Consider the following 22,259-nt stretch of genomic DNA (forward strand, 5'->3'; position numbering starts at 1 on the left):
CTTCAATATAATGATAACAGTTGAATGCATAGGTAATTTTTAGTTTTTATTCTTTCCTTGGCCATTTGTTGAACTTTACATTTTATGAAAAAACTACAAAAAGTATCCCCTTACTCTGTCAACCTTGCATATATGATTTACTTTTTGAGATGTCTGCGTGTAAAACTCCTAACCCACGGACCACTTGGCTTAGGGCTCCTAATTACGCAGTGGAGCGGGTCAACCAAAAAGCTTCCACTGTGTAATCTGTATACTAAGCCTGAGTCACAACACAACCCCTTGTATCAAATAATGAACAGGCTCCTAACCCCAACATACTCTCATACTCTTCAACATTCATTTACATTATGCTCACATACTGTAATCATTTACACTTTGGTGAAGCTTCTGCATTCACTCTCTCTTCTTTAACAATGCACATTAATGATACTAAACATCACCTCTCACAGGGCATGCAGAAATGCAATAAAGGTTATCATGACACCTCTATCAGAATACAAATCCCTGTAAATGGAATATTGAAGTGCTCGGCTCTGAACTATTCCAGAAAATTTCAAAAATTCTGCATACATGCCAGAATAACCTTTAACTGAAAGACAAGCTAGTCAACTCATCATTACCAACAAAGGTACACACTGCACTTTATGACAAATCAGTAATTACTGAACAAAGTATGAAAGACATGACTCTCACCACACACGAAATATGGCAGCTGTCATAACATTCTTCCTTGAAAGGAAGCAGTATATGAAACTTAAGACGTAGACAATTTGGTCCCTAAAAATTAGGAGTCTGTTCATCCAAACTTTCTTATACATGAACTTCTCTTCATCATTAATGTAGTGATGCTACTGAACATAAATGAATGTATAAAATGTGTATAATACTTTTAGCAAATTTAGCTTAGCTCAAACTGTCATTTAACCTGAGTTTGTTCTTACACATGTAGCTACCATTACAATCAAAGTAGCTACTGCATAATACTTCACACTACAAATAACTTTTTATGGTCAAGGAGATTATATAAGAAAGAAAAGATTATATAAAAGATAAATCATTAATGGAAAGTCAGCCGTCACCTGCAAAATACATTATAATGTAATTTACTGATTCATCACAAATTATTTTCTACCCTTTTCAGTATCATTCTTCAAAGTACACTGTTATCATCACTAGATGCATATATATATATATATATATATATATATATATATATATATATTTATTTTACTGTCAGGGATTCAGACAATACCTAACCACAAATAAGTATGTGGCACACATAACACTGATCAGATCTTAAGGCCAAAAAATGTTTACACAAGCTTCATACACAACTGATGTAGCAGTAGAGAACAGTACTTGAACAGGTAACATTTCATTGCTCTTGTCATTACTGAAACCAGTTCTTTACCACCTATGTATTATGTTGACAGGCATTTGTAATCTGGAGATCAAGGGAGACAATGCAATTAGCATTAAATTACAACTAAAGCTGCACCTTCCTGCAAAATATTAATCTTGGATGCAACAAGGCTATAACAGCCACTATTGCCTTAATGTACTTTCATAGATAATAACAATTCTAATAATAACAATAACACACTAAAAGAGGGACAATGAATCCCAGTTATTAACAAACAATAAATGGGAAATATAAAGGCCCCTACATGATCTTGTGTTTAATGTTCCAAGAGATTCACCTCATTATTAAGCAAATACTAATATTTATTTTGAAGACATTACAATTTTTTTTTAAACTTATAACGTACATTATCTCAGCACAGAAACTTTTTTTTTTTTTTTTAATCAAAATCATACCAAGCTCTAATTATCTGAACTAATGGAACTGCCTGTATTAACATTTCTCAAAGTCTGTGAGGGTGATGCTAAGTTTACTGTGATCATTTAATCACCAAGAACAGAAAGCCAATAAAATTCATAATGGGGGGGGGGGGACATGCATACAATTTTCATTCACATCTACATTCAACTATTCTTGCCATTCTCTCCTTTCACACACACATGACTTTGTTGAGTGGCCTGCACTTGAATCATGACGTTATGAACATGCACACAATAATCTGCTTATTTTCTTTTTTTTCTAGACTTTTTTTTTTTCCTTTCAATCTCTCTCGAGACTGTATAATAAGAGTCTAGACAACTCCATCATCTTCAGCCTGTAAAAACTGAACCTCTTGAGGCTTGTGCTGTATTGACAAAAGTTTAGAAGTATATTAAACGGTTGATGAAAAAGAACAGACCATTGTACCTTGGCCAGTCAGGAGGATCTTGACTGAAAAAGATGGAGTTGTCCGGCCCCTTTACTTTATACGGTCACAAATATAGTGTGACCCGGGTGGTGTTGTCACTGGGTTCTGTGCCTGAGGTGGTGCAGACTTGTGATGTGGCCCATTACTGCCTCACTGTGACACTGGGTGAACCTCTGCCACACCCGTTCCATTGTTTAGTGACAGCGATTGTTGATCCTTGTGGAATTTCTCAACCTTATCAAGGAAAAACAGTGAAAGAGAATGGAATTTATTTGTTGCTAAAACTCCAAAATGTGGAACTCTATGCAATTTCAGTTATATAGTACTTCCAAAACACCTACTAATATAACTAAAGGCTAGTTTAATAGTAATTAAGTACAAAATAACAATGATGTATGAAACAATGAATTATATCATATACTCTATTACAGTGGATTAAGCAACCTTTGAATATGAAAAAGCCCAAACTTCAGTCTCGATTTCATAGTTTTTGTTCACATCTGCAGTATAAGACAACTTCCCAAACTAACTGTCTGTGGTAAAGCTGAGATCAATCACCAAATTGCCACTATGACAAATTCTGGTTGTGGCATCGTTTCATTTCATGTCGTTTTTGAAGGCTCCAACATGCTTGCATGCGTCGGCCTTGGTCACCTAATGGCGGTTCTCCATGCTGCTCGATCTCTGGCATCTTCCCTATTCAGTCCCTTATCCCTGAGGTCACACTCAGTGACTTCGTCCCATGTCTTTTTCAGTCTACCTCTCACAACCCTACCTCTAACATTAACACTTCTCACTTTCTGTACCCAATTATCATCCCCAATCCTCTCCACATGCCCAAACCATTTCAATCTACCTCTTCTCATCTCTTCTCATCCAACACCAATACACTCCAGCGTCATCCTAACCCTCAACTCTTTCATCATAAACCTAGCCTCCCCAGGCCTCACACTCAGGGACGCACTGTACATCCACCTAATCACTGTCATTTCTGCACATCTGAACCTGCGATTATCTTCTTCCTTTACTGCTCAGGTCTCACTACCATACAGCATTACACTCCTAACACATGCCACATGCAAAGATCCCTTAGCACAGCCCTCTCAATGTCAGGAGAGGCAACAGCTCCCGAACTTCTTCCAACCACTCCTCACTCTAGCCACAGAGGTAGCTCCAGCCCCACTTCCAGCACATAACATGTCTCCCAAATAACAAAACTCTTCCACACACTCAAACGACTCACCAGCAAGCTCAATCCTTTCTATCTATCTATCTATCCATTGCCAGACACCATTATCCCGTAAGGGGTGGCCATTTGACTTTGAGTTATCTGTTTTACGGGGAGGAGCACTAACCCTCCACCAACCCACTTGCTGACACGTAGGGAGCACGTATGGTTTGGTTATATGGTTACCACCCAGCGTTGTAAATGGTTTCTTGGCTTACAGGAAACCATTTGGCTTGTCACTCAATGTAACGCCTCCTGTAAAGGAAAGAAAAGCAATAAGAAGTGACAGGGAAGATGGGAGAAATAGGAAGAAAGGAGTGCAGGCTGAGAAAAAAGAATGATAAAGGCTAAGGGAAAAGTAGGCAGCACTACATCAAGTGAGTCACGCTTGAATATCCAAGTATCAACTAAGCCACTGAAATACACGGTACACATTAAAGCTACCCTAAGTCCAATCAGATTACATAACCATACTGCACTGCAGGTGTCTTCCATTATCTAAATTAATTTTGGCAGAGTCCTGCATTCACCTGTCACCCTGTCTTGATACTTACTACTTTCTTGATGTAACTAAGAGTCTTTCCATTGACTTCTTTGCCATCCTTCTGTTCTCTAACATTCTCCAGCAGATAAGGAGGAGCAATCAGTACCTGACCCATCACAACAATGTTCGGCCCAGTCCATTTAACTTCTTCTATCCTACAGAAAAGAAGAGGAAAAAAAGTGATTATTCAACATCTCTAAGGGGACAAGAAGCTGGACCTCTTGATCTATATTCAGTCTTAGAAGCTTCCTATAAAAATTTACATACAGAGTACAAATACTTTACACTACTTGTGGTAAAGTTTCAGTCAATTCAATATTACCCCTTTAGCGTTAGTACACTCCTGATCAGTCACAGGAGACCATCCAACATCCCTGGATATTAACACAAACTTACTATGAACAGCAATGCACAACTGTCTCAACTCAAGACTTTATTCATCATACAAGCTGGGTTCTACAGCAAAAGGACATGCCTCACTTAATGACTGGGAAGCTTGATTTTCTTTACTATGTTGTCAAACATAAGGAAATGAAGTACAGTACATCCTAGTTTTGTCACCTTTTTATCTTCATTACTTGTAAGTTGCAGTAAGTTACAGAAAATTACTGCTCACTGAAGTTCTACTGCCACCTACAAAACTGATTAATTGTTTCTCCAATTTACAGAATCATTTGTAAGGAAAAAGTTATGACAGTTTAGAACACATACCCCCTCCAGTACTTATACTGATGACTGCCAATTTATCATTACTCATTTCTGTGGTCAGTGAAATTTTGCTCATACAGACAAGTTCAATTTGACCCACAATTCACAATAACAGCAAAGTACCATGTTTTATATTCCATACTACAAGCCAAAAAAAGATATCACAACACTGGAGCTTGAATCATGCCTGTTGGGTCTACTGTTTGATAAATGTACTGAATCATCATCATCATCATCCAGACTTCCTTTCCCACCCTGGGCCAGGGTGAGGAGAAGCAATGTCCAGACAGCCAAAGTTTGCCCAATCCAATGGGCCACGCTTCCATTCACTCATCATTCTGGCGACCAGAATCCTGGCACTATCTGACATGCCAAAAACTTTCACCACATTCTGTAGCTTCACATAAACGTATCCCATACAGTCAATCCAGATGTTGTCATGTTATAATGGGGTGCCAAATCCCTGATCATGCACTTCTTCTCACAATATTCATCCATGCCGCTCAATCTCTTGTCAGTCCCCTAGCCTCACCGACTTCCAAACTTCTCTTCCTCGTGCACTCGTCCACCATATCCCCCCACCTTCTCCCTGGCCTACCTCGCCTCCTCTCCTTCAAATTCGCTCAGATATACCTTTTTCACCACTCCATTGTTATCCATTCTCTCCACATGACCATGCCATCTCAGTACACTCTCTTCAATCCTGGTGTCCACAGACTTCCCCACTCCGCATATTTCACAAACCACATTATTTCGTATCCTATCCACTTTTTGTACTCCACATGCATTCGTCAGCAGTCCCATCTCCACTGCTCTCACTCTTGACTTTTCATTTTCATGCCACACCATAGTATCACATCTGTATGTTAACCCGTACAGCGTCGGCCGATTTGGCTTATATGTACACGCCCAGCGTCGGGACTATGGAAAAAAATTTTATTGGCTAGATGGGTCAGAAATGCTGAAAAAACATGAGTTTCATTCATGAAAACGTTCGTTTTCAACTCGAAGATTGTTTTTTTATCCCATGTCAGGCATTGCCGAAAATTACGTTTTTTCCCCCCCATAGAGTTTTACAGCCCTTACGTAATTCGGTCGCGGCTAGTCAACAACGATTTTCGTAAGCCTTATTCATTTACTACACATGTCTAAGATACCAAAATACTCAATAGACTAAACTATTCACAAAATATACATATCTTGATATATTATTTATTGTAGGCAGAAAAATGTAACATAAAATGCAGATGAAAGGTATAGAAATTAGAGAAAAGTTACTGTAACAGAAAAGTAAGGTATTTGGAAAAAAGGAATACTAATAAATAGGTAAAAAAAACAAAAAACAAAAAAAACATGAGTTTCACAGATCAAGTCACCCAAATCCACAAGGAAATACTTTTTTTTTTCGTATATAAGAATGCTTACTTTTCATTCCCATCCCGTAGACTTCAGAGATTTTACGTATATTTGGTGGGGGAAAATAAAAATGCAGTTATGACAATTCTAGGCTTACATTTTCGTATTCAATGCTTACATAAACAACCCCTGTTACTGTTGGTAAAGTTATTTCACCTTTCATCAGTTCTACTCGTTTGCCAGTACCACTAGATTCTGATGTTTCACTTTCGTTATTAGGAGGTAAATACTCATCCTCACTATCACTATCCACTAATGATGCATCGCTATCAGCATATACCACACTTTCACTCATCTTAGACGATACAGTATCGTCTAGAGCTTTGTCTATTTCTTCTTGGGAGAGACCGGAACGACGAGCTTGAGACATCTTGACAGCGTAAAAGCTCAACTCAGAGTGATGGCCTAGGTAGACCAAGGAGGGGGTAAGGGAGGCCTGGAGGGGTCAGGTTGTACAGTGAGACAGTGGAATGAAACAATGGTGTTCATAGAAGGTCGCGTTCACACTGTCACGACATGTAAAGACTTACTACAAGTGCACGAATATGAGGTGGTATGTATACCACCGCGACGCTCTAGTCACTGGGAGCTCAGGTGGTATATATACCACCGCGACGCTGTACGGGTTAAAGCTGACACTAGCACTCCTTCAAGTAAGCCTTGCGCAGGTGTAACACTCAATTGTCTGCTTCTTATCAAGGCCTTCATAGCACCAGCTACTTTCCTCCCTTGTGTCACTACTTTCCACTTCTTTTGCACATTTTCCTCTATTTTCTCACTGTACTCAGGTATTCGAACTCTCTCACCAATTCTAGTCTCTCTCCATTCACTGTAACATTCACCCTCTCTTTTGATTACCATCACTTTACTCTTTTCTACATTTACTCGCAAGGCATGACACTCACACACATCACGAAAACTCTGCACTGGTCTACCAAGTTCCTGTTCGGTATTTGCAAGTAGTACCACATCATCAGCATACAACAAATCTGAGATATTCTGTCCAACACCATTCATTAACAATGCTACTCCTCTCGCCATTCCTCATGTTTTTACTTCTCTCATCACCCTATCCATATATATATTGAACAACCATGGGGACATCACACAACCTTGTCTCACATCCACACTGATCATAAACCATTCACTTAGAGGCCCATTTACCCTTACACATGCCTCACTTCCATCATAAAAACTCTTGACGGCACCTAGCAGCTTACCATCTACACCGTACATGTGCAAAACCTTCCACAATCCTTCTTTGCCTACTTTGTCGTATGCTTTTTTCAGAACCATACATGCCATAAACATCTTATAGTCCTTCTCACAAGCCTTCTCCACTATCTGTCTCACTGCAAATATTTTGATCCACACATCCTCTGCCACTCCTAAAGCCACCCTGTTCATCACTTACTGGGACTTCTGATCTCCTCTTACTTTCTCTAAAATAATTTTTCCATATACCTTCCCTACAACACTCAATAAACTTATGCCATGATAATTGTTGCACTCACTCTGCTTACCTTTACCTTTCTTCAGGGGTACAATCACAGCCTTTTTCCACTCTGCTGGCAAAGTTTCACTCATCCATGCCTTCTTACATATCTCTAACAAGCGCTTCATTCTGCTCCCTGCATTACACTTCATCATCTCTGCATACACCTCACCAACCCCAGCTGCTTTCCCATTTTTCAGCCGCTTCACTGCGTTCTTCACCTGTGCGAGTGTCATGTTTCCTGACACCGCATTCCTTCTCTGCACACCCCCAAAACTAATCATGTTTACAGCAGTTCTGCTCTCTCTATTCCCATTCATCAGGCTTTCAAAATATTCTTTCCATCTGGTCTTTACTTCATCCCCATGGGTTAATAATCTACCATTTAAATCTTTCACACTCACATTTCTTTCTGCTGTCACTTCTACATTTCTGCACCTCTTTCCAGAATAACTTCCTAGTTTTCAGGGTAATTTGCATTCATTTTTCTTCCTATATCATCATTTACCTCCTCCATTTTCCTCTTCACCAGCCTCTTTATGTGCTTCATGCTCTCAGTAAATTCAGTTCTTATTTCAACTGAACCCTTGTCCTGTAACCACTCTAGCCACTTCTTCCTCTTTTCCTTCACTGCTCTCTTAATGTCTTCATCCCACTATACCATACCTTTCTTCTTTGTTGTTACTCTTCCCACACTGCACACATCTTTAGCATTCCTAACTAAGCAATCCCTATATGCATTCTACAGGCTGTCCAGATCTATTTCATTCCAATTCACTCATTCTAACTCCTCCCCTACTTTGGTCCTGTATTCATCTGCCATTTCTTTAATCTTCAGCTTCTCAACTTTCAGTCTTTCTCCCTGACTGCTCCTCTCTCTCTCTCTCCTGGTCCACCTCACTCCTCTCAGCTTGATCTTGCATACTACAATCATATGATCTGATAGACCTCTACATCATCCTCTCATATCAGCAACCATTCCCAGCATCGACCTCTCTACGAGCACGTAATCAATCAAGCTCCTTTCAACACGATCCCCGTTCCCTCTATACCATGTACATTTACGTGCACCTTTGTGTTTGAAATACAAGTTACAAATGCACAACCTCCTTTCCTGACACATATCCTTCAGTTGCTTCCCCGTATCATTTTCTCCCGGTACTCCATTACAACCCATTATGTCATCCTCAGGAACAGTGCCTACTCTTCCATTCATACTGCCCATTATGATCACTTTATAGCTCCTGGGCATTTCTCCCACTGCTTCACTAAGCTCATCCCAAAACCTGTCTTTCTCTCTCTCACTCCTGTCATCACACAGTGCATATGCTACAATCACTGCCACTTTCACCTTCTCAAACTTGAACTTGACATACATGCATCTCGAGCTGACACATTTGTAATCTCTCATTCCACTCTGCCACACTTAATTCATCAACAAGGCAACTCCTTGCAACTTCCTTGCCTATTCATGCCCGATCTTACACATTCCATACCCTCCCACTCCTCCACTTCACACCCTTTCATCTTTGTTTCACACAACGGCATCATGGCATATCTCGTGCTCTTGAACACATTCACCACTTACACCCTCTTGTTCTCCTCATTCGCGCCTCTCACATTGCACATGGTCATGTGAATCTGCCCATTTGGTTGGGGGCCTGGGTAGGTATTGGGCCCTCCAAGGCTATCCAAAATGTTTGCCTTGATTAAGTGATTTTATAAAGACTGGGGAATCTGGGGGACACAACCCAGCCAAAAACCCTGGCTATATGGTTACCACCCTGAATAGTAAATGGTTTCCTGGGTACAGGAAACCCTCTGGCTTGTCACTGAGTGTTGGGACCTTAAGGTATCCCTACACTCAGTGAGTGGATGATGGGCACCCCCACCTACCACCTTACTGTAACTATAAATATAGATAAACTGGAGAGTTTACACATAACAGTCTTATATATAACTGCAAAATCACAGTTTGGCAGATCATTCAAAGTGCTGTGCAAAAACATCATATCAATTAAGACTGCAACAGTGACTGAAGTACAACTCCAAAGACTTACGTTTTACAGATAGTTAGGAACAGCTTTTGACCCACTGGAGACACTCCGGACTGCATTGCTTCAATTAATCGTTGTTTTTCATCTATGCTTCGCTTCGCACGGGTGCTCAACTATTGTAATAAGACACAATACTGTACATGTAATAATGACAATTAAAATGCTATAAGTAAAGACAGGATAGTGATGTTAAGATCATCTGCAAGAATAAATCATCATCATACTGTTTCTTACCTCTTCACTATGAGGAAGCAACCCTAAACCAAATACATTAAATTTATAATAAATGTCTACAGGGAAGTTAAAATAAATCAGCAGTTATGAAAAGAAAAAAGTACCAAAAATTATTGTATCATATATTCCTTAAACTGCACACACACAGGCTCTATTATAAAACCTATCACATTAATACATTGTTTTATGCAGATGATTTTAAGTACAATTATTATATTATGAAGTAATGGACGTGACAGAAATCAGGAAGTGTAGTGAAAGTGTGTGATCTGGAGATAAATGGTGAAAAAAATATTACACAGTACAGTATGGTACTTTACTAAAATCTAACATGAATAATGGATGGCTGACATCATCCCTGGGAGGAACTGTTCCACCATAAGATTCAAGTGTGGCTATAAGCTTGATAACTAGTCACAGAACTATAAAAATATTACACAGTACAGTATGATACTTTACCAAAATCTAACATGAATAATGGATGGCTGACATCACCCCTGGGAGGAACTGTTCCACCATAAGAGTCAAGTGTGGCTATAAGCTTGATAACTAGTCACAGAACTATCACTCTAAGCCTTGGCCACAAGTACAGCAGACCCTCATAATAAAGGGCTAATATTTTTGGTGGACACCCAGGTTCATTAAAGATGATAATCCATTGTATCTGAAGGTCCCCCAAAGGTGGGATTTCAAGCACGTTTGAAAATAAATGAGTACCAATGTATAATCTAGTACTAAAAATGTAACTACAATTTACTCATTTTACACTAACTTGGTCCATAATTCTGCCCTTTGGCAGTTATTTCACATCCTTGTCATAGCACTTCATGACTAGTACGGTACTACTATAGTCTGTTGTTACAACTCCACAATCATGATAGGAAGAGGGCAAGTTTTGGCCAGGTTAGAGTAAAAAGGATAGGACACACATGTACTGAGACCAACTGCACCCCACTTAATGACATTGTTCATTATAGCCGACAAAAGTTCGGTGGACTTCGTGGGATCTGCTAAATCTGATACCCACTACATCAGGGTTTGTCGTAGTAAAAGGTTTACTGTACCCAGAGTCAAAGTTTAAGCTAAGACTCCCACTGTTACAAATCTTATTTCATATCTTAGATTTCTTTTTTCTCAACAGCTTCCAGAAACTCTTCCCCCCCTCCCCCCCCCTTTTTTTTTTAACACCGTGTCTCCCTTTTCTCGATAAGAGCTATGGCATTGTCTCTGGGTAAAGGTCTTAGGTTTGGAGTATATAGCGCTTTATGACCACATGCCCTTCCTGATGTCTATATACCAATGACCCTTGAGTGGACTCCAACCCCCAACCCACTGGCCAAAGCGGAGCACTCTAAAGTCCCGTCCAGATGATCGAGCAATGCCCGCGGGCACAAGCGAGCAGTTTGCCTGTTGACGGGCTCACCGCTTGTGCCCGCGGACAAATGCGTAAATTGCCCGTGGCAATTTACGCATTTGCCCGCGGGCACAAGCGGTGAGCCCGTCAACAGGCAAACTGCTCGCTTCTGCCCGCGGGCATTGCTCGATCGTCTGGACGGGCCTTAACTCACTGAGCTGGTTTTGGTATAGCTTCTAACCTACAGAGAAATTCAGCTGTACCATGGCCATCCCCAATATGGGGATTTCTTGACTGGAGAGATGGCATAATTTTTATGTATGTACACTTCTACTTGAATTTTTATTTTCTGCTATGTATCTGACTGAAATGTTACACATGCACTATTTATTGCAAAATACTTTAAGCAATTAATTTTCCCAAAATGCAGTGATAAAAGGGTATCATACAGCTATGAGTAAGGCACCATTTGGCCTTTGATAGACCTTAACTTTGAGATCTAATGAATAAAGCTGGTCACAACCTAAATCTTCACCTTGGTCTAAAGTCTACAACAAGGCCTCAGCTCAGTGTATGGCAGACAACTGACCTTGCTAAGATTAAGTGAAGGAAGCGTTGGTAAAGGTGAGGCAGCTGCTTCTCTCAATACTCTGACTTGTGAGACATAGCTGAGGTTAACCATGTGGATGTCACACAGTGAAGGACGACCATTAGTAGCTGCCGCTTCTGTCACTCATCATTAAGGAAATACTCATCCACACATAAAATATACCAGTATTAAGCTTCCAATACAAGAGAATAGGAGCTGACATGCATGCACACTTGCTCCCTCACTCACTCACTCAATCATCCACTCTCTCTCTCTCTCTCTCTCTCTCTCACACACACACACACACACACATCGCTGAGCTGTCAGACAGGATGGAAACGTCGGATGAAGCTCGAGACAACAATTGACAAATCTCTGCTTAGCTAAGTGTATTACTTGGAGTATTAGTCAAGCTCATCTCCTGCTGCAAAATGAGTGAGTAACATAAAACAAACTCTATTAGTGGAGTGTTTTATGTAGGGGAGAAAAAAAAAAAAAAAAAATCAAATATGTGGCAAACAAGCAACTAGTGAGTGGCAACAAGCAGCTGGCTGAATAGTGTTGACAAAACATATGACTCAAATAAGCGAAGGACTCAGAAACGGTAGCATTCTCAGATAAACCAAGCAAGAGATGAGAGTAAAAAGGATCCCTTCTATTGTGACTTGGTAGATGTAGAAGAATTGAAAATGTTGGCAGAAAGAGTTAAGACGTTACAGGAAGAATTCTTAGAGATTAAAAGAGAATTACATATAAGAAGAAAAAGAATGAAGAATTTTTAAAAAGGAATGAAGAACTGACAATGGTGGTGAACAAAAACGATGCTGAAATACGTGAAATGTCAGCAGATATAAGTGACTTGAAAAACAAAAATGAGAGAAATGAGTACTGAAGTGGTAAATTACCAGCAAATGTTAAGCAAAATGGAAAAGGATAAGAAGTAATAAAGCAGGCAAACAATATACTCTGGTATTACAAAAGAAAAAAGCGTTTGAGGAATCTGTTGATGCAGTTTGCACAGTAAAGGAGGAGGTGAAAACAACTTATGCTCAGGTCTTAAAAGAAAAGGATGAAATAAAGGGCAGACAAAGCGACTCACCCCATAGGATTTGAAAATTTAAATATCAAGCAGGAAGTTAAGGAAGAACAGTAAAAGTCCTGTGATTTGAATGGCAAGGGACTGAGGGTCTTTTGAACTACTGTTTTTTCGAACTGTTGGGAGGGACCTCTGAAACCATTAGAAACATGTAAATGATCATTAATTAAACACCCAAAATGATATGGGTTATTGTTTTACTCACTGGAAATGCATAGAAATATAGCTGAATACCGTACAGTAGTTGCAGGCAGGTACAACCAAAGACAAAAGTTGCATTGCTGTTTTGTCCAAAGATTAGGTATAACACGTGAAACATTATGAGAGCTCTTCCACAGTTACATATTCGTGGTTGGCTAGACTGACTTCCTCAAGCTTCATAACCACTGCTGACAGGATGATGGTACAAATGAACCCAGGAAATACAGAAACCTTAACATCTACTCACGTGAATTACTGAGTCTGAATATTGTATGACAGATGAAATGTGAATGGTCAGGTGATGACTGCCCAGCCATTTCATCTTAAACCTTACCACACCATCAAGCAGACCTGCTATACTGTACTTTGGTATGGAGAGGTCAAGCAACATGCATCCAACTATTAGGGAGATGAGAGGCGGCATGATGTCCCTTCACTTCCAGGAAGTGAATCCTGTACGGACAGCTCAAATACAGGGTGTGAGCAGAACTGTAGAAAGGTGGATTCGGCAAACTCAGGTGGACAGCACAACAGAGAAACGTCATCGTTCAGGTCGTCCTCAAGCTAACACACCACTACATGACCAGGAAACAATGGTTGAAGTAGCACCTGCAAGCACTGCTTATGGCATTAGAGATGAACTGCACCTAGAATGAAGTACACAAACGGTTGTGCAAAGACTCTGCTCATCTGGTTTGTGTTCAAACTCGTCTGTGGGATTCAGTTTGCCATTCAAAAAATAATACTGCAATTCTGTCTTCATATGTAGAATATTTTAGTCAATTTTGTTTTATAAAACTGCCAAATAATGACAATCCCAGCTCATAATTATTAACTTAATTAGCTACTGTACTTTATAACTTACTTACAGTAATGAAGATGAAGAAATTATTTCTGGACATTTATTAAGCTATATGAATGGCAATGCTGCTGAAGTGGTAATAATAAAAATATGAGAAACGATTCATATATATCAAACAGAAATGGCAGTCTGAAAGACATAATATACAGGCTGGTTTCATTTAGTTAATAAAAATAAAGCCTACTCTCACCCACAGGCTGGTAACCTGGAGCAAATAGCGACTCATGTCAGTGTTACCAAATGTCTGTATGAAACAAAACAGAATACGGTACATAAAAACTTTAGTCTTTCAGCAGATGTTTTCACCAAATTTCATGACAAGACTTTTGTTTTTGACTGTATAACGAAGTCCAAGAGCAAATCCATGCCAGAAAAATCCACAGATAAAGCCCAGAGAAAAAATCCACTTGAAAAAGTCCGTCAAAAAAAATTTGGAATATTGGCATAATCAGATTACTGGTGGTAGGATTAAAGGACTTTTACTGTAATTAGGAAAAATCCAAAATGACTAAGGGAGACAGTTGACAAGAACAAATCAATAATAACAGTAGACAAGGAAGAAGAAGAAATGAAGAATTAAATAATCAGAGACAAGACTGATATGTGCATTATCTTGAAAAGATACTGAGGAATTTCACAGAGTAGGAAAATATGAATGTGGTAGGCACAGGCCAATAAAAGTAACATTCCAAAGCTCAAATGTAATGGAAGATGTAATGGAAATGCCAAAAAAAAAAAAAAAAATACACGAAGAGGAAGAAATGAAGAACACAACCATGGATAAGAAGATGCATAAACAAAAAAGATAGGGTAATATTAAAAGAAAACTTGAAGAAGCAAAAAGGAAAAATAATGAGAGGACTGAAGAAGAAGAATGGCATTTTCTTCAAGTTAGTAGGGTTACAAGTGAGAAAGTGGCATATAAACTGAGGAGCCAATTGAATGACAAACTAGTAAACTAAACAGAGAGAAAATATGAAAACAGTAAAATGAAAATACAGTAAGACCCCACTATAACGGACAAATTCCCAAAAATGCGAAATTCCAATAAAAGCGACATCCGGACTTCCCTCTGCTAATCCGGACTTTTTCCGATATATCAGACATTAGTCCAGATCACGTGAACGGTTTTTAAACTGTTTTGACTACCATTGTGGTACTGTACTGTGTTTTAACTTCACTACATTAATCAAATGGTATAATATATGTAATAATACAGTACTGTACACTGATAAACATGTCTTTTATTTACCTTATTGTGGTGAACATAGCTGAAGTGATCAGGCAGTCTGGACTGCTTCTGACTTTATCGGACTTTTTCCAATACAGTACCGTATATAGGAATTTAGTCTGGTGGCTCCTCGAGTCCAATAAAAGCAAATTCCGGTCTATTGAAGTCCGTTATATTGAGGTTTTACTGTACTGTATTCGAATGTACATGGTTTAGTTTCCAAATAACAGAGTTAGAAGATACAAGACAAGATCCCTTGGGTAATCTGTCTCGCGGAAATGAAGTTAGATATTAATATAGCAAATGATACATTAAATACAGAAAATTATAGGAAAGATAGAGAAATCAAGCAAGGGCGAGAAGCAATGATACTAACAAGTAAAGAACTGCAAACAGAGCAGACTTATGTAAATTTATCAGAAGAAGTAAAATTAATAGCAGTACAAATACAAACCAAATGGAGACAATTATAGCTACTATATATATATATATATATATATATATATATATATATATATATGCCTCCTCAAACGAGGACCTGGGAGATGGACAAATACATGAAGTTGGTAGAGAATACATTAAAAAGTATCCAAACATTATTGCAAAATACAGAGGATAAATTTAAAAGGATTAACTGGAATTTTTAATAGCAATGTAAACTGGGAAAGTAGGGAAACAAAGGGTGCTGAAAACCACTGGGATAATAAGTTCAAAGAATTAACTCAAGATTTTGTTCTATATCAGCATGTAACATCCAGTATCAGGAACTCACACAAAAAGTACGTTGAGAAGATTGAGAAGGTAAGGTATAAAGAGTAGCCACAAGATGTGTGCCAAGCCTGAGAGATCTTGGCTATAAAGTACAACTTGATAAGCTACAATTACCAACATTAAAAGAGGGAAGAAAATGAAGTGATATGATCTTGCTATATATTGTAAATGTGTCGAAGAAGAAAAGATTTACATTCATGAATATATAGTACCTAGACAGTCATCTTCAAGCACACACAGCAATAAATTATAAAAGATTAACTCCTTAACCGCGGGGCGTCACTTTCGTGACACTCAGGAGCAAGGGATCATACCGCAGGGCGTCACCTTTGTGATTCTGTGTTAATTTGAATTCGCCCAGGCTTTCAAGTGGTGGCTTGTATCATCTATCAGTACTACCAGTGTCCAGCTATACTCAGTTCTGCTAATGTCACCTGTACTCCCATCCACTGTTGACAATTTAGCCATTTTTCTCCTGTCCTTGACTTCACTCCTCCTTACCTCCCCTCCATTGCCCTCTCCTCCTGCTTGACCAGCTGTGCTGCACTACACAAATCCTGGACGGATTTTTCCACTCATTTTATCTATTGAATTGTGCCCTTTGCCCTATTCTTATACAAAATAATATATAAAAGAAAGAGTAAAGGAAATTGATACTGCCATACATCTGGAATGGGCTAATTATCACCTGGCAACACCTCACGTGCACTTGTTCGCTAATTTTCCCTGTTTATTTCCCCTTGAAATATGCCGTATGACCTGTTCTCATAATAAAAATATATATAAGAAAGGAAGGGAGAAGTCTAAGTGATCTTTACATTCACCTGGAACTACTTAATTTATTGTGTATTGTCTAGATTCCTGCCAATCATTTCACAGTGTATATATTAGCAGCTGTCACCACGCTGACATTGGCAACCCTTCACTGCCCCTAGGCCATAGCATTCAGTTTACTGTCGTCTTTCAAGGTGAAACCACGTCGGATTCGCGCCTGTCCAATTCCGCCGCTTTTTAGCCCCATGCAAAGGGCCCTGTGACCTCTACCCCTACTAAACCTTGTGTGTAGGGGTAAAGAGCTAAGTGACTCTGCTGTGGAACGTGAACTGGCTAATGTATCAATGATAAGGATGGACAGTGACTACGATCTTTTTGGTGACTCTAAAACAGTGCAAGTGGAAATGTAAATAATGTGTAAACAGCAAGTGAAAGCAATGAATGTACTTAATTACTGCAACTGACAGTGCATAACATAGTGTAAATAAAATGGAGAATGTAAACAGAAATGTAAATAAGCAGTAATATAAGAATACGAGTATACCTGTATATACTTGGAGTAATGAGAGTGAAAGTTTCGCTCTAGCATGTATGAATACTGGGAGTTTGAAAGTGAAAGTGACAGCTTCGCTCTCTACGTTAGTATACAGACCGAGAAAGTGAATGCCTGGAGTGAAAATAAACTACTAGTACTGAAACTTATAGATAAATATTGTATATATAAATAAGTGTAATAAAGTACTACAAATATAAAGTGTGAGTGTGTTTATAAATAATAAATGACAGCTCTGCCTCAGAATACCATCGGGGAACCAGCATGGGAGGAAAGCTCGTATGCGCTCGTAATTTACATTGCTTTCACTTTTTTTTTTTTTAATATTGATTCCAAACTACTTGAAATGCATAGAATAGTGTTTGTAGTTATAATATCAGGCAGTGGTAACCATATTACGGGGTATCGGGAAGTGTAAAGTGGAGACTTCGTTACCCAACTTCAGAAGTCTCCACAAGTCCTACGGCTGTCGACGAAGGCTCAACAAACATCTCAGGGGAAAGTTGAAAGTATGTGCCATATGCATATATAATTTTAATAGAACTAATAATTGATTTTTGGCAAATATTTTTAAAAAGTCAGTCGGAGCGCGAATATCCTCGCGGGACGTGCAAGGAGCGCAAAAACATCCCCGCAGTGTAGGGGTTAAAGTAAGATGTGAGAATATTCAGCTTCCCAGACAGGGCAATAGATCAGTGGAATATATTACCAGAAGTTGTCTGTGCCAAAAGCATTCACAGTTTTAAAGAAAAGTATGACAAAATAGTATTAAAAGACGGGACCGTATGTGGGTCCATTTCCTGTACAAGTGCAGATAGGTAAGAACAATTAGGGAGCCTACAAACATTGTATAGCTACTGTGCATATAAATATATATGGTAATAAAAATACAGGTACAGTACAGTACCGTAAACTGGGGTGAATTCGGACGATTTTTTCATTTTTTTGTAACATGTAATCTAGTTTTTAATTCAGTCCAGGATCTTAAGTACTGTATGTGGGGCTGGTCCACTAGGGTATCGAATCATAGCAGTAAAAAATTTAAAATGTTTCATATATAATTATAGCAAATATAGTAAAGGGTGTCCGAATTTGTACTCAAACTTTGGTGAATTCGGACACACTGTATAAATTCGCACATAAATAGAAAATGAATGCATATGACTACCCTGGGTTCCCAGTTTAGTCTCGGCCGTATGTGGGGCCATTTCGGACGTTCTGGGGCTTTTAAAAAATTGTTCTTCCAGTACAAAAATAATGCCACTCCCTGACAAAATAAGCTAATGACTATAATGAGATATGAACACAACAGCAATTTCATTTTTTTCCTTGGTTTAAATAAAACATATTAGAACACATGTAGATAATACAAATCTAGCTACAAACCTTAGTACTGTATATACTTAACAATCATTTCTTGACTAATACCGGTAATGTCGATTTTGGAAGACTAATGGAAAATTAGTTAAAGGTGATATTTAACATGATTATTTGGCTTTACCAAGTTTTTGCTTGCCTTTTTCATGGCGATAAGGACCCTGATCTCCACCAGTTCTTTTCTTAAATGTTCGAGTCATTGGGTGGCCTTGCTTAAACAGGTAGTATCATAAAAGCTCAAAAGTATGCCTGTAAATGACACATATGAACCCAATTACACACAATATCCACATCTGGTAAATTATAGGCAATTGTACATTGTAAAAAGTGTTATTTTTTCATTCATACTCCCCCTGTCCGAATTCACCCCAATGTCCGAATTGACTCCAATTTGCATTAAAATTTTAAAAATGTAATTAAATGCCCAATTAAGAGATTGATTGAGAAGATAACACCAATTACTTACTTTGCACTTTCACACTACACATGAAAGTACATCTGGGCACCAAAGATTTTCCTCCATCTATTCAATAACATTTCTGTCAAAGAAAGTTTGCCCATGTTAAGAATTTTATTCTTTTTTCATATGTTTGCTTTTTAGTATATATTTAGTATGTGTCATGTGATATATTAAATATCTTTATACACAAAAGTACAGTAAAGAACTACAAACCGTTGGGTGCAAACAGATTTTTAATATGTTTATTCATTAATTAATCTAAATAACTTTTTATTGCAATAATATCCAAATTCGCCCCGAGTCCAAATTCTCCCCAGTTTACGGTTTATAGATAGTACAGTATTCTTGAAAGGAGGGTGGTGGACCAGAAAATGGCAACCAAGCATACAGTTCATCAGCTCATGTTCTAAGCCTGTGGCCAAAATGAAAACATAAAATACTGATACTGGTAGTGGCTTATTTGAACACTAAGCTATGAATGTTTTCAGCGACCTGGTATATGCTAGAAAATCATTCACCATTTTTGCTCAAATTCTTTCAGTTCATAATTTATAGTGGCCTTTTTTTTTTTTTTTTCCAGATTAGGCCTGTGCAACAGGCAAGAAGTATGAAGGCTTGAATGACAAGTGAATGGATATAATCCTATGGCTCACTCCATCTGGATTGTAATGGTGGTGCTCCTACTTCAATGCTTTTCTGTTCCCTTTTCTGGATCCCTTCTACCTCCAGGCTGGCTACCACCATGAAACTGGGCTGGGATGATGAAGCTGCTTGCAAAGACGGACCCCTATAGGTGAAGCTGGCAAGCGAGTGAAGCCGGTATGCAAACCTGCTGTGTTCAACCCCATGTGACCTACTGAACCTGATCAAATTAATTATACATTACAACTTTGTTAGAGTTTTTAGCAGTTTGCAGAATTAGCAACAACACTCAATATCAATCACAAACTTTGCCTTTACTCTTACTTTACAAAGGTGAACTGGATTCTAGTGCAAGTGTGAAGAAACCTGGGTAACTGGTTGCAAAAAATCAGAAGCTAAAAGTAGGCTGATTGTTACCAAAAATGTCCCTACCCATAAAACGCTAGCAGAGTACACCAGTACAATATACACTAGACTTGTTTTCTTTTTTGAGCAACATTCTTCTGTTTATGACAGCACCTCTCATTAACAACCTATTTCAAAAGGCTACAGTTTGTGGTCATTTTCACAGGTATAGAGCATATTACTTGTGCTATACTACATCTGTAGTACACTCAAGTGAGTCTCATTATGCAACAGGAACCCAATATATGTGCACCCTTCTTGTAAATAAACGCTGGTATAAAGTACACCTTGGAATCACAGAACATGACCTATTTATGACGATATAAGAAAGGATACTCAGTGTGAGGAGCTTCACGTGAGGGTCGAAGGCCAATACTTCTCCTTGGAGCTCCTCCTCGAAGCAGGTCTTGCAACTTACACTGCTCCCGATATTGAAAACCTCATTCGATTCAGCCATCTTGCCTCCCTTATGGGCCTTATAGTGTTTATATTACGGCATTTATATTTAAGAAGGAAAAATACAAGAGAAGAGAATCGTACAGAGTTTCAAATACCTTGACGCAATGTGTGCTAGAGTATTGGATTTGTCACTGACGTAGGATCAAAGTTCCAGCTGGCAGGATGTAAACACACTGAAAGCATAGGATTCACGGTGTGGATATGTAAAATAAATAATTCACTTGTTGAAGGTTGCTATGGTAGATATGGCAGACTCATATTTCTGCCCGTAAGGACATAACATATATAAGTATAATACGGTATTGCCAATTAAACATTTACATGTAAATAAACGCGCATTGCTTGTCAAAATTTGTACTTAGACACGTTAGTTCATGTCGGCAATTTCTTTTGACATTTTGTCCATCCTATTCATTCAGCAGTCCTGTTCAGAACATTAGTTACCTTCAGTTCTTTAACCATTATCGTAATTGAAAGGAAGTAATATCTGCAGAAAGACCGCATGAAACTGAGATTGTCTAATTGATATTTTGACGGGCGTCACGAGCCTTTACGACGGTTTTGCTCGAAAGCTGTTGCATTAAGGAATCTGAGGCACAGAGAGCACGTGAGATTAGAGAGTGATACTGTATTTAAATACAAGCAGCATATAGGTAAGAGAAACTTACTGTAGCTATTTCCTCGCTTTGCACCACGCCAGTTGACTTTTTTTTTTTTTTTTTTAAACCAGGAACATCCAAACTCTCATCACCACCCACCCGACAGTTCCATCAGTTTTAAACCTGAATGTCCACTCATGCACGGGCAGCATAGAGTTTTTTTGGGTTCCATTGCATGAACCATCGAAGATACAAAGCAGACATCAAAATTCATGTTTATAAAACACTTGTTTGGCCACACTTACGACTACAGTGACACATTCAGGGATGCACGTACAATAACAACCAGGACAGTACAGTATAACAACACTATAATGGGTCAGTTTTCGATAGTTCATATCGCTCAATTTAAGAAGTACAACAACCACAGGACTCTTGTTTGGCAAGCCACGGCTCACAAATGCGAATATTTTTTCCCTTTAGCGAACAAATTTTACATGCAAGTTGCCTTTTGGCAAGGAGAATATACATTCACTTCAAAACCCAGTAAACTACAAAATTAGTAAATCTCACTTGTTGCCATTGTAAATGTTTAAAATCTCATTATATGATTCTATTCATCACAATGGGTAAATAAATATATTTATTGCTCGTAAAATATTTCGGCTCGTAGCCAGTTTGGCTACTAAAAATTTATTTGGCTCGTAAATCTGAAACCTTAGGAGCCAAATGGCTCGCAACCATCGGCAGTTAGCAAGAGCCCTGAACCACGTTGTAGTTCATGTTATTTTAAATCTATTCCACCATAAACTTTTTTTTGGAAATGTATATTTAACGTGAAAATCCTATAATTAATTACCTCAGATCTTCGCTGATGCCTGTTAGCAGCTGGCCATATTTAACATTCCTAACATCTATCTATCTGTCTATCTAT

General features: G+C 38.6%; 1 protein-coding gene across 2 annotated transcripts; it reads right to left on the reverse strand.

The window, feature by feature from the left end:
- Window positions 1–1,173: 1,173 nt before the first annotated feature.
- LOC145405237 (protein LSM12-like) lies at window positions 1,174–20,724 on the reverse strand. Of its 2 annotated transcripts, XR_013898318.1 has the most exons (6): window positions 20,604–20,724; window positions 11,896–12,032; window positions 9,722–9,831; window positions 4,053–4,197; window positions 2,270–2,504; window positions 1,174–1,444 (listed from the first exon to the last, which is right to left on the reverse strand). XR_013898318.1 is itself a non-coding variant. In XM_080276659.1 (5 exons), the coding sequence occupies exons 1-5, from the start codon at window positions 20,722–20,724 to the stop codon at window positions 2,421–2,423; spliced, it is 597 nt and encodes a 198-aa protein (XP_080132785.1). In that variant the 3' UTR covers window positions 1,174–2,420. The 2 variants fall into 2 exon arrangements, 1 of the variants encoding a protein (XP_080132785.1); XM_080276659.1 differs by having other exon boundaries at window positions 1,174–2,504.
- Window positions 20,725–22,259: the final 1,535 nt, after the last annotated feature.

This window comes from Coenobita brevimanus, chromosome 66 (genome assembly GCF_032717465.1).
Source record: "Coenobita brevimanus isolate Jiangsu-jjx chromosome 66, ASM3271746v2, whole genome shotgun sequence".
In the NCBI taxonomy this organism is placed as follows: domain Eukaryota; kingdom Metazoa; phylum Arthropoda; class Malacostraca; order Decapoda; family Coenobitidae; genus Coenobita; species Coenobita brevimanus.

Coding starts and splice junctions, on each gene's coding strand:
- LOC145405237 (XM_080276659.1), bottom strand. CDS start 20,724: ATGGCTGAATCGAATGAGGTTTTCAATATCGGGAGCAGTGTAAGTTGC. Junction 4,198..9,721: donor TTCCTAACTATCTGTAAAAC/GTAAGTCTTTGG, acceptor TCTTTTCTGTAG/GATAGAAGAAGTTAAATGGA. Junction 2,505..4,052: donor TTAGTTACATCAAGAAAGTA/GTAAGTATCAAG, acceptor TTCCTTGATAAG/GTTGAGAAATTCCACAAGGA.